Source organism: Aptenodytes forsteri, unplaced genomic scaffold (genome assembly GCF_000699145.1).
Source record: "Aptenodytes forsteri isolate BGI_AS27 unplaced genomic scaffold, ASM69914v1 Scaffold33, whole genome shotgun sequence".
Lineage (NCBI taxonomy): Eukaryota > Metazoa > Chordata > Aves > Sphenisciformes > Spheniscidae > Aptenodytes > Aptenodytes forsteri.
Window position 1 is genome coordinate 7,468,920 of NW_008795037.1, and position 15,203 is coordinate 7,484,122.

The window sequence follows — 15,203 nt, forward strand, 5'->3', positions numbered from 1 at the left end:
CGGACTGACATCTTAAAATACAACACTTGCGCAGGCAGTTCATTTGCTTCTGCAATTTGCAGGTGTAAAAAAGGCAAATTCATTTCAAACATTTGCTTGGGGAACAGATGAATCAGTAAAGAGTAAAGGACAGAGATGCAGATATATACAGTTGCATTATCAATTAAATGACTGAAAACAGCTTAGAAACTCAGAGCTCTGTTGGCTGCTGGTTTACAAGCTTAGTAAGAAGGTGCAGTGCCTGTGCAAGGTCTCTCTTTAGACCTTGTGCCTTCTCTGAGTCCTTGCAGTACCTAGAACTACGTTTCTTAACAGGGTTGAAGATGAGGATTTGGGTGCTTTCCTGTACTGATGACACAAAACTGTTTAGAGAAAGTAGGGAATTTACTAAAGGGGGGTTAAAATGTTTGAATTTGGTAAGAGACATTAACGTCAGGGGAATACATATCCTTCAGGAACCGTGAAGCTCTTTTCATTCACACTGTGGCAATCAGTGTCTGAGCACAGGAGCTATCATTCCCCCAATTTTCCCCACCCCCACAACATTGCTCCATCTTCCAGCGTGACACCAAGGAGTAAGGAAAAGCACAGAAATGCCTTTTAAACTTCAGCCTCCATCAAATCAGAACTTCCTGACACGGCGCACTAATGCATAATGCATAAGCACTTAGGGCACTCCCAGCTCTTCCTCGCATGGAGGGGTTAATGAGTGAAACAAATTGTGTCGTGGGGGGGCTGGATTCCTTTGGAAAGCTCCTCTCCCCTTCCAGAGCCTCTGGATTCATCTTTGTTAAATAAACACACTTCAGAAATCTTTTGGAGTGTAAATAAGTCAGGGCAGCAGCAAGAAAGCAATTGCCAGTGAATAATTTGTAGAGCTGCTTGCAGCTGGCCCATCCTCCTGGGGCCAGACCTGCTGGTTGGCAATGCCCTGTTTATACCTTGTTGATCTCGGTGCATAAGCTCCTTCATTTAAAGAGGTTTCCATGATCCCCACTCATTTTTTTCCTCCACCCTCCCTCCCCTTTTTTGAGCTGTAATAGCCAAGACACTGCTGACTGCGAGTACTTCAAATAATAACCTTCTGAATGATTTAGCAGCACAGCTCCTTCAATAACAGGTTCCTCTTGGATGAAATACATTCATATTTATGTAGGATAGAGGTTTTGGAATGCTATTAAATTTACATGGCGAGCTGGCAGAGCAGCCATCTTCATCCGATACGGAGGGAGGGAAAAACAGCCTCTTCACAGCAGCAGGGAAATATTTATGAACACAGAAAAATCCTGCCAGTGTTCATTACCCCAGCTGGGGGATGAGGACAGTTAAATTAAAATGGAAAAGCTTATTAAATTACGAGTCCATCAGGCTGGCCTAGTGGGGTGGGATGGAGAGTTTGGTGGTGTAAGTTGTGCATGGGTTTTTTTCACTTGTTTGACAGGCCCCTAATGTTGGAGGGGGTTTTGTGTGGCTTCTCACAGAAATGAAGAAGGAAGAAGAGGAAAAAAACTTGCTGAGGTGCAGTGAGGGTGGGTAGAGATATCACATCGCACAAACTCTGTTTTGGGGATGAATGGGCAGGTGAAAGCAGCATGACTAAGGGTGAGGAGAGGGGAATTAGCACTCCCGGGGAGGAAGCGAAGCTCGGTCCAGTGCACGGAAGTCGGGCAGAGAAGGGGACCAGCACCTGACACCACAGCCCCAGAAGGATGCTCGCTGCAGAAGGCGGTGCCTTAGGAGTTTGTTATCCCTAACCCAGCAACGTGCAAAGATTGCAGATGGATTTTGAAGGCAAGACTCACCAGACCCATGACAAGAAACAGAAATCAGGTTGATACAACATTGCCCGCCATAGACCATGACCCCTTTGGCTGAGACTTAGAGGAAGGAGACAGACTTATCTCTCGGGGCTTCAGCAGAGCATTAGCTACAGATGCAGCCAGACGATTCCACATTCTGCAGCCACAGAGCAGAAGAGCTTTGCATGGAGCTAAAGAATAAGCCAAAACACAGGCGGTGTGGGGCTCTGCCTGCAGTGCAGGGTTGATGGGCTGTGATGCAGGGGAACATGGGCCCACAAGTGACATGTCCTCACTTTACCTCCTGTGTCGGGGCTGGGAGCAGAGCTGCTGGAAAGCTCTTGTGCTACCTCCACATCATGGCAGGGCACGGTCACCGAAGACACGGCACGTCAGCGCTGCAGGTTCGATATCAGGTAACCATGAGAGTGGGTTCAGCGTGAGCAAAAGGTCCAACAGGAGTGGCTGTGCTGACTTCCCTGCAATACGGCACCAACGCAGTTGCTGACAACGACCAGCCCCGTGTGTATTTGCTGTGTCTGGGGCCGGGGGAGCACTGCGCTGCCCTCCAGCTCGGCCATGCTCTCCCGCTCTATGGCACCATTCCCTGGCTCGTGAGCGCTGGCAAGCCAGTGCATCAGCTACACCACCAGCCTGGTGTCATTCGAAACAGCGGTGCTGAGGACTGCCCTCTCCTCCAGCGACTCGGGCCAAGCCAGGATCAGTGTGCGCAAGGACAGATTGCTCAGGCAGGCTTTCCAGCGAGGAAGGAGAGGGTCAGAGGAGGGATGCAGGGCCGCCGAGCACACAGCATCCTTCCCCACTTTGGGGCTGGCCTACTTTTCCCTTCGGTGAGAGGGGCCCAGTGCTGGCAGGAGAGATGCAACTCCGAGCAGCGGAGCGCCTGTGACCTTTGAAAGGCCCATGGCACTTTTTTACGAGAGCAGAGAGGCATTTATAGTGGCACTGTGGCCGACCTCCAAAGCATGCAAATTGCTTTTTGCCTCCTTAAATATTCTTTGCGATGTCCATGAGCTCTAGAAGTGCCAAAAGTGCTGGAGCAGCTCCAGCTGAAACAGATAACTTGATGTTATTCATTTGGCAAAGCAACCTTTTCACCTCCCGTCCTAAACTGTTACGCGTGGTAACTGGGCTGTTCAATAGCCCCTGCGTTTAACCCCAGCGGCAGCTGCCTCCCAACTGTTTGCACGGTGGTGGCCGTGGTAAATAAGTAGTTTGCACAAAGTTATTTGGGACCCGAAGCAGTACAGAAATGTACGATATCTTTATTAAACTCACTGGGCTGTAGGTGGCAAATAACTTCAGCAATTCCCAAATGGCCTCAAAACGTAGCGGCTGCAGAGAGGCAAACTAGTCATTTTATGCTCTAAATACTTAATGTCAGTGCTAAAAATGAAGAGATGGAAGAATGTCCTGGAGAAGCGGATCAGGATGCAGCCAAAAACAATACCCATCCTCATCTGGTGTAAATCAGTGCGGAGCAGCAGCAGAGCCAGCGCAGCGATGCCGGTTTACACCCGCTGCCCAGCTGGTAACACAAGCATCGCTGACCGAGCAGCGTTACAGGAGAGTGACCCATACGATGTTTGAAATACTTATACTGGAAACCAACAGTTTCCTCTCATTTCCGACCAAGCAGAATTTGAAACGGAGGCAAAAAAGATGACTTCAAACGTGCTGCCCACTGATGGGCCTGGGGGATGTGAAAGGCACAGCATGAGGCTTTCTCCTCGGTGTGGGAAATAAGGAGGGGAGAGATAGGAAGCTGGCATTGCGGAAAGGAATTTAAAAAAAAAAACATAAAGGACTGACGAGTACAGTCTGTGGCGTGCCTTGAGAAGGATCAATGCAGCAGCTTTCCGACGCGGGCTAACTGAGGCAGCAGTAATGCGGACCAGGAACGGTGAAGCCTGCAGCTCCCATCCTGGGATGGGCAGAGCAGGAGCCGCTCAGAGCCGACCGGTCCAGCCAGCGGGTATTGTATCCGTGGGCTTTGAGCTGGGAATGGAGCCTGGCACCGGGGCTCTTTTATTCGTTTGATTAGCTCCTTTTCCTTTGGCAGCTGAAAGGACGCTTGGCAGCACCAGGGCTTCGCATCTTGTTGAGCTGAATAGGAGGGAGCAGGGTTTTGGCAGGGACAAAAGAACATACCACTGCTCCATCAATGGCCTCATTACTGAACGCTGTGGCTCACAAGGAGCGGCAAAGACCAATGGAGAGCTTTCTTCTGGTAGGCAAACACGGGTTGGAAATGCATTTCCAGCTTGACCTATTACTCTGAAGATATCAGCTCAAAGGGAGGTTGAAAGCTTGACAGTTTTTATCTGCAGAGGAGATGTGAGTGCGTATTGTCTATCCCTGGGCTGTGGGTCTGGAAGCCAGCCTCTGTGTGTGTGTGAGTGTGCGCGCACGCGCGTCGAGAGCGAGCAAGTGAGCTAAGCCATCTGAAGCAGAAGGGTGGCACAGAAAATTAAGGGGCGGGCAGGTTTTCAGGAAGGGGTTGGAGTGCCCCGGACTGCTCAGCGGGTGCTCAGCACCTGATCCTGTTAGGACCAAGGGTAACAGCTGTATTGTCTCCTGTTCATGCCTCTTGAAAAACTAAAACAACATGAGAAATCAGCCAGCAAATACTCTGAAGAGGTAGCTGATCACCCAGCTGGCTGTATTTTAGCTCTAATTTATTCTATAAATTTATTATAGTATAAATCAATACTATTTATTCATTCAGACATAATGACAAGACAGTCCATGCAGATGCCATTAATGACCTGAGCAGATACATTTTTAAAGACATCTAAATTAGAATTTTTAACAAGCCAATAATAACGTATCCTGCAAAGTCTATTTTCTCTATTGTTATGTCCAAGCGATGGGATTTTCAGGAACATTCATTGTTCCCCGTTGATAACAATCTACAGCTGAGCCTGGTGTGAATCAGGTTAGGTCAATACCAAGTGCTTTGGAAAATCCCAACCCCTGTATTAATATTATGAACTATTTTGAGAGCCAGTTGTACAGAAGGTGGCACAAACCACACAATATATGTCATGTTGAAGTGGGGCTGAGCGCTTTGAAAGAGTATTTGCAAGTGAAAACTTGATGTGGTCTGTGGGAATCATTTCATGTAGAAGTGAAGTTCAGCCACGTAAGGATGAAAGTTACAGCGGTGGAAGGTGATCCAGCAACACCACAAAGGAGTTTAGGGCAGAAAACTATCAAGCGTGCGATAGGCTCAGTGGGTACTTGTAAGAAGGAAGAACTGGGGGCAAGAGGGTAAAATTGCTGTACTGGTTTTGATGCAAATGTCCGAGTCCCGCGCTTTCCTGATTCTTAAAATCAAGTCTCGTCCCTGCCGGCCCATCCCCAAGCCCCAGGAGCTCCCAGTCGTCTGGGCTTGCCCCCACTCAGTGTCCCCTGGGAAGAGGGGGAGCAGAGTGACGCGTCAGCCCGGTCGTCCCCAGCTTTTCCAACAGACCGTGCCTCCCCGCCCTCCGCTCTGCAGCTGGTGACTGCGGGCAGGCTGCCTGTTCACTTGGGCAGCGTCTTCTCACGAGTCAAGGGAGGGTGACAAACCGGCGCTGCCTGTCACACGCCCAGTCGGGCTTGGGCTCCGGGTGGGGAAGGTGTGGTGACAGCAGCCAGGCCTGCTGTACTTCCCCGCCGGCAGACTTCATGTGGCTGGAGGCAGAGGCAGCCCTCCATCTTGGTGCCCAGGGCATGGTGACGGGACCAAATTCCAGCCTTGCTCCGCTGTGGCAATTTGGGAGGAATTCCCTGAGTTAAGCTAAATTAAAACCATTTCAAGGAGGGGGAGTGAGAAGCAAACATCTTTGTCTCAAAACTTGCTCAGATAGAGCTCTGCGTAGCATACCAAGATGAATAATAAATAGCAGTCATCCATCCGTGTGGATGGATTTGCTCTGCCCACAGCAGAGGGTGCAAAAAAAAGTGCGAGGGGAGCGTTTCCCAGCAGCTCTCCCTCTGCAAACCTCTTGCTCACATGGTGTTGATTGAGAGAAGGTACGAAGGAAAGACATTAGTTAATAAAATGTTTTAACATCAGGCGGGACATCAATGGCCGAGTTGTTGATCATCCCAAAGAGCCTCTGAGGAAAAGGAGAGGGAGAAGGACAAGCCCGAGGCTGGCTCCAGCCCAGGGCAGAGACCGGCACCAACACACACCGATGTCCTCTGTCCCTCCTGGCCACCCCAGGGAAATGTCCAGGCTCCCTCCTCCTCCCCTCCCCATGTCGGGAGCCCGCTCCTGGCACGGTGGAGTTCCATGTCAGTCGTGCTGCTGAGGAGCTGGGAGCCAGCTCCAGAGGAGTTCCTGACCCAACGCCTGTCACAATCCCAGGGCATCTATGCCGCCTCCTGGGACATGGAGGAGAAGCTCCATCAGCTCACTTGGCATCACGATCCCAAGCTTTTAGGCATTCCCGTGAGACATGAGGGAAAGGAAAAGCAAGAGCAGGGCGTCTGCAGGCAAGCGTCTCGGCTGGCACTGGGGAGCCTCTCTCCTCCCAGTCTGCTATCAACCCCATAAATGATCGCGGGGGCATTTTACTGCGGCAGTCACTTACATAAGGGCAACGTGCACGTTAAATAGCACCACGGTGGAGCTACAGACCTGTCCGCCTGCCCTCTTCGAGGGAGGGTGCTGTCAGACAGGGGCCACAGGTGTCGCCGGTGGGACGTGGTGGGCAGAGGGGTCTTTGCTTTCCCTGTGCCTGAAGCCTCAAGTCTGCTATCCAGGCAACTAGCTCGAAAGGCCGTAAGAGCAAAACCATCCTTGCAGCCATAGCGAAAAAACTGATTCTGCAGCTTGGCTTGCACACAGATATTCACATACTGCACAGCTCTGGAAACCTTAAAAAATGGGTGAAGACATGTTTCTTTTTTCATGGGAAGAGCCGGAGGGATGCTCCCGTGCTCTGGCACCTCCTGCCTCACTGCCCTGGGGGGAGGAGGGGAGGAGGGAGCTCCGGCAGTGGGAACCTGGGGTGGTTAAAATCAATAGCATGCTGCAGCCCTGGCTGAAAAGCTCCTGGGACCCAGGAAGGCTTTGCCTCGGACAATGGATTATTTTTAACTAGCTTGAATCTTCAAACACTGTAGCTTAAAAAAGGGGGAAAAGTAAAGAATAGCTGATTTGTGCAAGCTCCTCTGCTCCCATTAAGTCGGTCGAAGTGGTGCTATGCATTTCAATGGGGGCAGGACTGTGCTTCTCATGAGATAAATTGCACCCTGTCCCTTTGCATGCTCCATGCAGCTAGTCCTGGCTTGCTCAGCTTTGCTCTTTACTGGACCCCCTACGAACACCCCTCCTTCCCTGATACACTCCCCAGCAGATTTTTTTGTTGTTGTTGTCATTGAGCTATTCATTTTCCATAGGCTGCCTTCATTCCCGTGGCCTTTTGCAGCTAGGAGACAAGATGTTGCCTTGGAAACAAAGCCCCTTAGATGTTTGGAGTCTCTGGGATTGCTCTGTCTGCTCCCGAGTACTTTTAGGTTATTTTTATTAACCACACAAAGATGCAGCAGGCTCGTAGCCAAGGCAGAAAGTAGCCCTGGGAGGTGGAGGGAAGGCGAGCTTGTTACTGGCATCGCTCACTCCGCCGGGGATATTTTTTTTGCAGTGCACCACGGGCTGAAAGCCTGCAAGAGAAATGGCATCTCCAGAGAGTGCTGCGCACACAGGGCTGTTCCTGGGGCTGGGGATGGCTGCAGGCAGGCAGGCAGAGCCGCAGTAGTGCCAGGGGGAGAGAGGATCACCAGGAGAGAAAAAGCAAAAGTAACAGAGAAGGGAAGGAAAAGAGGAACTAAGAATGGCAGACATTCGGGTTTGTCAGGGTTTCTCACTTTCCGACTGACCAACCATACCGTGGAGAGACCACCGTGCACGCCACAGCCGAGATGTACATGGTAGCTATAGGCCCGGTCTACTTATTTTAGAGGAAATCAGATTTCCAGACCCGATAGACAACTGTGAAAATCTCTGTTCCGAGGTTTTATCGGCAATTCTGCTCTGTGCCGCAGGGCGAGTCAGGAGCAGCATAAACAGACCCCCAGCCTGAGCTTTGCTCCCGGTCAGGCGGCTGGAGCACGCCAGCTTGTCCTGCCCCAAATCTGTCTGCAGGAGAAGTCTGACTCCTTCTGCAAGGGGGCTTTGGGAGGCAGTGAGAGGCTGCACTGTTCCCATTTCCCTTTATCCAGAGGCATCACTTCATGACACTGCCAAATCCCGATTCCTCCGTGGAGAACATTTCGGAGTAGGCTTTTACTCCTTCTTCTGCAAAGATATAAAAAAAGAAACAAAACAAAAGCTGATTAAAAGAAGCTCCCTAATCCCCTGTTGGTACTTGAAATATTTCCAAGCCAGCAAAAGCATTCCAGAAAAAAGTGAATATACATTATTTTCCAAAAAATAATCAGTACAGTATTAAGCCTATGCCTTGTTACTCATGTCAACACGGTCCTTTGCTCTGTACAGCCACGAGGGAGGGCTTCCAGCTGCAGCGGCTGCATGACTTGCAGAGCCAGGGAGGCTGGCACAGAGAGAGGGAGAGCAGCAGAGGGGAAGGAAGGAAAGCACTGAAATAGGATGGGCATGAGAGACAGCAGGCAAGGACTGGCAGCGTCACATCTGCAGGGATGAACACCACATCGACCATCGTGCTTGAGATGTTGCAGCTATTTCCCTTCCCAACTACAGACAGGCGCTGGTGCCATCCCCACCATCTTGTGGGGCTCAAGGTGCTCTGCAGTGGCAGCAAAATGTTTTAGAGTGGGATCCACCCTGTATTCCCCATATGTATCACATAGGATTACACACAAGGGAGCGACTTTGCTGTTCCGTGGCATTTTCCATCATAGCTGAGATTCACAGATGCCCAGGCTAGCAAGATGCTCACAGATTTTCTTAAACCCTTCTGTTGCATCCTCACCGGAGCAAGGAAGTCTGCTTCATCTTCGCAAGTGTCGTAAATGCCGGGCGCTTTTTTTCCCATTGTTGCTGATTTTCCTTGTCAATACTATGTGATGCCATGGTTACAGAGATGTAGGACTGATCCAGCTACAGCAGGTTACGGGCTTTTTGTTTTTGACATTCTTTGATGCTATATTTGTGCCAGAAGAATAAATAATAAATACACACAACAGCATCAAAGATCTCTTCTGGGCCCCCAGCCTATTTCTGCCTATCCTTGTTAAGCCGTTCCAAAGATATTTCTCTGCCAGCCTCTTATTTTACGGACTATCCTGTCATCTAATGCTGCATCTGAGGTCCCATTTATCCACTCTCTCTGAAAAGAGCAGTTAATAAAAGAAAGTTCCTGTTAATAGCCCCAAGAACAGCTTCCCCTGGAATGGTAACGCTCACACCCAACCCACCAGATTCCCTCTCCTTCCCCTTCCTCCTCTCTCACTTTCCCTCTTCTCCTTCCTCCTCCCGTCCTCACCTCACCAAAGGGTTGGGGAGCTTTCTTGACGCCGTTGTAAGGAAAATATAGGACAATTTTCCTCTGCAGCAATCTGAAACAATATATAAGCAAATCTGTTAGTGTGTGAAGTGCCTCAGCTCCAGTAAGGAGGAACTTGCTGGGGGTTAGTCTCTAATCCCCACTGATCAAAGGAAGAGCTCCTCCGAGCCTGTTACGAGCACCCGAGTCTTGATTTTGCTGGAGATACAGCACCATGGGAGAGATTTAGCAGCAAATTTGTCTTTTATCTGCTCTGAACTCTGGGGGTCCTTCTAGACAGCCGCAGACACCTCGAAGAGCCACTTCTCACCCTCAGCCCCATCAGATGCAGCTTCTGCTCCCAGCAGGACCTCAGCCAAATGCTCCTCCACCCCAAGTCTTAGAAATCCTGGTCCTCCCTGCAGAGGAGGGTTCACAGGCAGCTGGAAATTAAGAGGGAGGGAAGCTAAACGAAGGTTGTAGTAATAATAAGTCACGGGCAAAACTTTGCTAACCAGCCACTCAATGAATCACGTCTCGTTTCAGCCCACCCCCTTCACAGCGTTAATATGACGCCTCTTGAGACCGCAGAGGCCTCCGGCGTCACCCTGCAGCTCCATCGCTGGTTGTGTGCAGCCGCAGACCAAAAAGCAAAAAGTTAGCAAACCAGTGCAGGCGCAGGCAGTAAGCATATGCATTACTCAGGCAGCTTTCTGAGTATCTGCATTGGGAACTGCTGCCAGTGACAATCCTAAAACGACCGCAGGTTTGCACGCTTCCATTTGCACACTTCCATTGTCTCTTTTTATAGAGGTTCCCCAGAAAATATCGATGTGCAATAGGGAAAGCTGGGTAGAGCACAGCAGTGCCATCTTTTCTGAGGTCCCCCTTCCCAGAGTACTTCTTCTTTAAACAAATAAGGGAAACTTGCTTAAGTTTGCAGAAGAAACTCAGTTCCCACAGTGCCCTCGCTGCCTGACACGATGCCCCATTAGTTAATATTTATCCACTTGCTGGGACAGCCCTTAAGCCACAGTGCCAGCATGTCTCGTGCCCTGAGCACCTGTATCCTGACTGTGTAGGTGTCGGACTTTACGTACCTCATTTTGCTCCTGTAAAGTCCAAGTCAAACCTAAGGAAAACCCCTTCGTCTGCACTCAGCAGTGGTCATTTTGTAAGACATTTGGTGAACGAGTACAGGACTGAAAACCAGAAAATTTGAGGTGGTGAGAATCCAAATTAAAACAGGAAATAAGCAGTGAATGAAGGACTCCTGATAAGAAAGTTCTTGTTGTATTTATTACTAGACCTGGACAGAAATGTTTGATGACTTTGCTAAAAAACACAGCCCAAAAGAAACAAAAAACATTTGTAAAATCCAGTCAAAATCTACAGGTAGTCATGGCAAAAAGGAAATTATGTGAAAATTTGGAGAATTTTTCAAAAGGATTTTACATTCCTAAAAGGCCAAAGTGTTTTGTTTTTGTTCATTTGGAAACAAAGTTTTTGTTTGAAAATTAACCTACATTTAAAATAATAATACTGAGCCCCCAAATAACTCAAAACAAACCAAAATATTTTGGTAGGGCTCAAGGCAAGTGCTTTGGCTGGATATGAAATGCAATTTTTCAGAGGATTTTGGGTGCACAGAAGAATGCAGGGAAACATGTTTGATCCAAGCTGGTTTTTCACACCACCTAATTTTTCGGTTCTGCCCCCAAGTGGAAAATCCAGTATTATTTGGCGGCTGTGGTACCAGTTCTCCCACCAGCAATGAAAGAAATAATTTTGAGACACGCTGTCAGGCAGAAGGCTTGGTATGGACACCAAATCCACCAACTGCCATAGCTGTTTCAGTGGAGAGCAGTAAGAAATCCCTACGCAGATATCCCAATTATGGGTTACAGAGAAGAGGCAACAGGGAGCTGAAATTTAGCATGATTGGGGTGGGGTGGGGGGATTTTTCCTCTCCGCCTTGGCCTTTAAGTGTATATCTTCAACACAGATCACCAAGTAAAATAGGACCATAAAACAAAACAAGGCTCTTTCTGATTGAAACACCGTCGCTTTCTTCAGGGACAGATGACTGTAACCCGCAGACTTAGCCCTTCATCGTACGAGGCACTGATAAATCTGCTAGATTAGTTGTAGAGTGGAGATTAGCACCCACCGTTCAGCATCAAGCTCTGAGCATTGAACTAATTACTAGGTTCCAGCGCTGCACGGCTTCCCAGCAGGAAGTCACTGCCCTATAAATCATCATACATGAGTGGCATTTAGCCAGAGATGTTAAAAAAATCTGGCTTTGTCCTGGGAATACTCTCACCGGAGGGGCTGGTTTCTCTTTCTGTTCCAAAGACAAAGCCCGTTGTGGTGAGAAAGCTTGGAACTCTGGCTTTGTCCTGGGAATACTCTCACCGGAGGGGCTGGTTTCTCTTTCTGTTCCAAAGACAAAGCCCGTTTCCCCCGTTGTGGTGAGAAAGCTTGGAACGAAACCGTGTCCTCTCTGCCCTGCCACCCTTACGCAGTCACCCTGTGGAGGGATGTTGGTGTGGAAAATCTTAAGGACATTTGAAGAGTGGAAGATGTGCAGGCCAAAGCCATCGGGAATTCCCAAACCCGGAGCGAGTTCCCGGAGAATCGCCATCACTCCCACTCAGCTCGTCCTCAGCCATCCGCTTTGCAATGAATGTAAAATAGCCATTTATTTTACAAATGCCCGGAGCCGATGCAGCTTCCCCACCTGCTCTCCCACTGTGGGATATCGGGCATTTCCCCACCGTTTACTGCAACACAAACGCTCCAGTGCCGTTACATTTTATGGACTTCTACCCAGCAGAGAGGATTTTACAGAGAGGAGACGGGCAGTAGGCTGCAAGGATTTTGTTCTCTCATCTTTATGTGTTTCCAGCCTCCTCCTCAGCACCGCAGCAGAGCACTTCCCTGCAGAGCATGAAGCCATGCAGCTAATGTCCCCCATCTGTGACTCTCTCTCATCCCCTCCCTGGTAGGCAGCAGTCTCTGTGCCTGCATGGCCTGAAAGTCATCAGCGATGGATAATGTTTGGGCTTGCAGGTCCCGTGCCCAGCCCTTTTGCTTGGTGCGTGTAGGACAGAGGACCCATCAAAGCATCTTGCCCTCAGAGGGAAGCTGGTGGAGTTTGCAGTGGCTCTCGGTCCCTCAGGGATGCCATCTTTTTGAATTAGAAGTGGCTGGGTCAGACAGAGTGCCGTTTTCTCACCTTCCGTTGCAGCTAGTGGGTCAGGACCTATTCTGAGACCATTTAACACATGCTTTCTGGCTTTCCCATCCTTGCTTGGAAAAATCAGGTCAGCGATCCACCGTGTTTGTCTCGTCCAGCTCAGGAGCTCTTCTGAGCTCCTCAAGAACAGGGGAGGACCCTACCATTTCCTAGAACAAAGCAAATTTGGGAAATGACTTGCCCTTCAGTGGCATCCCTCTTGCAGGTTGAGTTCTGTGTTGTTGGGTGGTGGGTTTTTTCCACCTCTCTGGTGAGTGAAGCGCTATTTCCTACAGGCCATAGGGCTGTAGGAACTCTTACAATGGTGGTGGCCAACTGGCAGCCCAAGGTCTTAGCCCAGTCCATGCATTATCCAGTCCCTGGATTGCCAGATAGTCAGTAGTCCAAGCAAACAGGGAATATTATTGTATGTGTGTTGCAGGAGGGGAAAAGAAGTTTATACCCACATAAGAGCTAGCAAATTTTATTTGCTCAGCTGCAGTATCATACAGAATGGGTAAGAATAAAAGTAGTACCAAACACAAAGAAATTGGCCTGCTTTAGAGCTGTAATAATCTATAATATCAGTCCTGCTCAGCGTCTCCCCAAATAGGAAGCAGCAGACAGAAAACACAGCAGTAACAAGGTTTCAGGATAGAGATCCTAGACCAAGTACCAGACACACAGAAGTTGTTTGGCCAAGACAGTCAGAGGTGATGGGACCATCTTGGCTCCAGAAGGATATGAAAACCAGGGCTTTACTAATTGCAAGCCAGACAGCATAACCTCGGGAGGAGAGATCTGCACGTCACCATGGCTGTCAGGTTATGTTTTCTGTACAAAATAGTCTGTCTGCCCACAGACAGACAGCAGCCCTTTGGCATTGTACCCAAGTCAACCAACCTTTTTGTGAGCTGTTTTACATGAGCAGGGTAGAAGATGGCTAGCGTGACGCTGTGGAAAGCCAGCCATCTCTAACTTAATTTGTTAGGCTTAGCTTTGCTGTGTGATGCAAATTGCTAGAGAGCACTATGCTGAGCTTTGCATCGGCATAAACCCCTCTTTCCCAGACCACTGGGATCTGTGTCAGGAGCTTTCCAGATCCACCGCTGACTAACGAGTGCAGACAGAGGGGATGTAGTCTGGGTGCCCACCTCGTGGTGTTCTCTAAAGGGATAGATTTTAATAAGTCACTGGATAGTTTTTTACTAGCTCAGCGCCTTCTAGGGTCTCTCAGATTGCATGCCCAGCAAGCCAAATGCCAAGCAGAAGTGGGAGGCCTCGGTTAAATGTTCTGAAGGTGGATGGAAGAGTGGAGGAGGAAGGGAGAAGGTCGTCTCTGCTGCAATGCACAGCAGCTGCTTCATGCCAGACAGATTTCCACAGATTCAGAGGTCAGCTCTGAAACACAGATGTGTGAGAAAGAGAGGGAGAGTAAGGGGGAGAGTCATACGTGTAGCTATTTATTCAGCATCTACAAAAACTCCTATGGACTTGGAGCTGGGCCCTGGATGTCTCTGGAAGAGGCGTATTCACCAGCTCTGCTTTGTTTCCAGAATTCATTCAGGCTGCAAATGCCATGAAAATAACTGGCTTTTGCTGTGATGCAGCCACACTTCACTGTGAAGCAGAGTCCAGATTTCTGAGATGCTCTCTAAGGAGGAGGAAGAGGTTTTCAGTTTATGAGCCACATTCTGCCCCCATGTTACAGGACCTTGTTTCTCACTGAAGTAGCAGAGGTACGTACCGCTCTGCCCCGAGGTCAGGATCTGGGTCCCCGAAGAAGGTCCCCCTCCAGGAACATCCTTTGTGGATGCTGGATGCTTTCAAGACATCAGCTTCCCCCCAGGTTCCTGGCTGGTGATGGCCACTACTCTTTTCAGCTGTGCACTAGGTTATACAAGATTGGCTTGCTGATAACTAGTGCTGTGCCTCTGATCTGTCTTGCACCGCCAGCAAAAAGCAATGCTTGTCTTTTCCCCCCGCTGCATGGATTTTCTGAAATGTTCTGAGATGCAGCTTTGAGTACAACCAGCCACCAAAGGAAATTGCCCCAGTGTTAACCTTTGAGATAGGCTGAGTGACAAGTATGATTAATCAGAGTAAATAACAGCAAAAATGATATTTACTGAGATTTAGTTCACCAAAAGGAAAGTATGGTACAATATGACACACTGGGTCAGCTCTCCTGTGGGTGTAAGTCAGTGCAGCTCTATAAGGGTTAGCAGATTTGTACCCCATAGCTTCACATAAGGCTTTGTCTTTCGCTTAAATTCTCCTCTTCCAGAAAACGATTCCTTTTTGGAAAAAGAAAAAAAAAGTCCCTTAGTTAATGTCCAGGCAACTTCAAAGGACCAGAGCCAGGATTTACCCTGGGATGGTCAGAGAGATGGGGACCTGAGTCCCATCCCAGTTCAACTCCACGGCAGGCAGGGCAGGAGCAACTCTGCTGGTACCTTTGGGCCCCTCACTACAAGAAGGACATCGAGGTGCTGGAGCGTGTCCAGAGAAGGGAAACGAAGCTGGTGAGGGGTCTGGAGAACAAGTCTGATGAGGAGCGGCTGAGGGAACTGGGGTTGTTCAGCCTGGAGAAAAGGAGGCTGAGGGGAGACCTCATCGCTCTCTACAACTCCCTGAAAGGAGGTTGTAGCGAGGTGGGGTCGGTCTCTTCTCCCAAGTAAC

The 15,203-nt window shown here is 49.3% G+C and overlaps 1 protein-coding gene across 2 annotated transcripts in view; it reads left to right on the forward strand.

Moving 5' to 3' along the window:
• The window catches only part of GNAO1 (G protein subunit alpha o1), an 85,025-nt gene that overhangs the window by 26,958 nt on the left and 42,864 nt on the right, over positions 1-15,203 (forward strand). The window contains exon 3 of one of the 2 annotated variants that reach the window (XM_009276760.2): positions 6,473-6,500. The exons of the other annotated variant lie outside the window; for it this stretch is intronic. Coding sequence (XP_009275035.1) covers positions 6,473-6,500 — 28 coding nt within the window. The remainder of the gene's footprint in view (positions 1-6,472; positions 6,501-15,203) is intronic. 2 annotated transcript variants of the gene reach the window in all.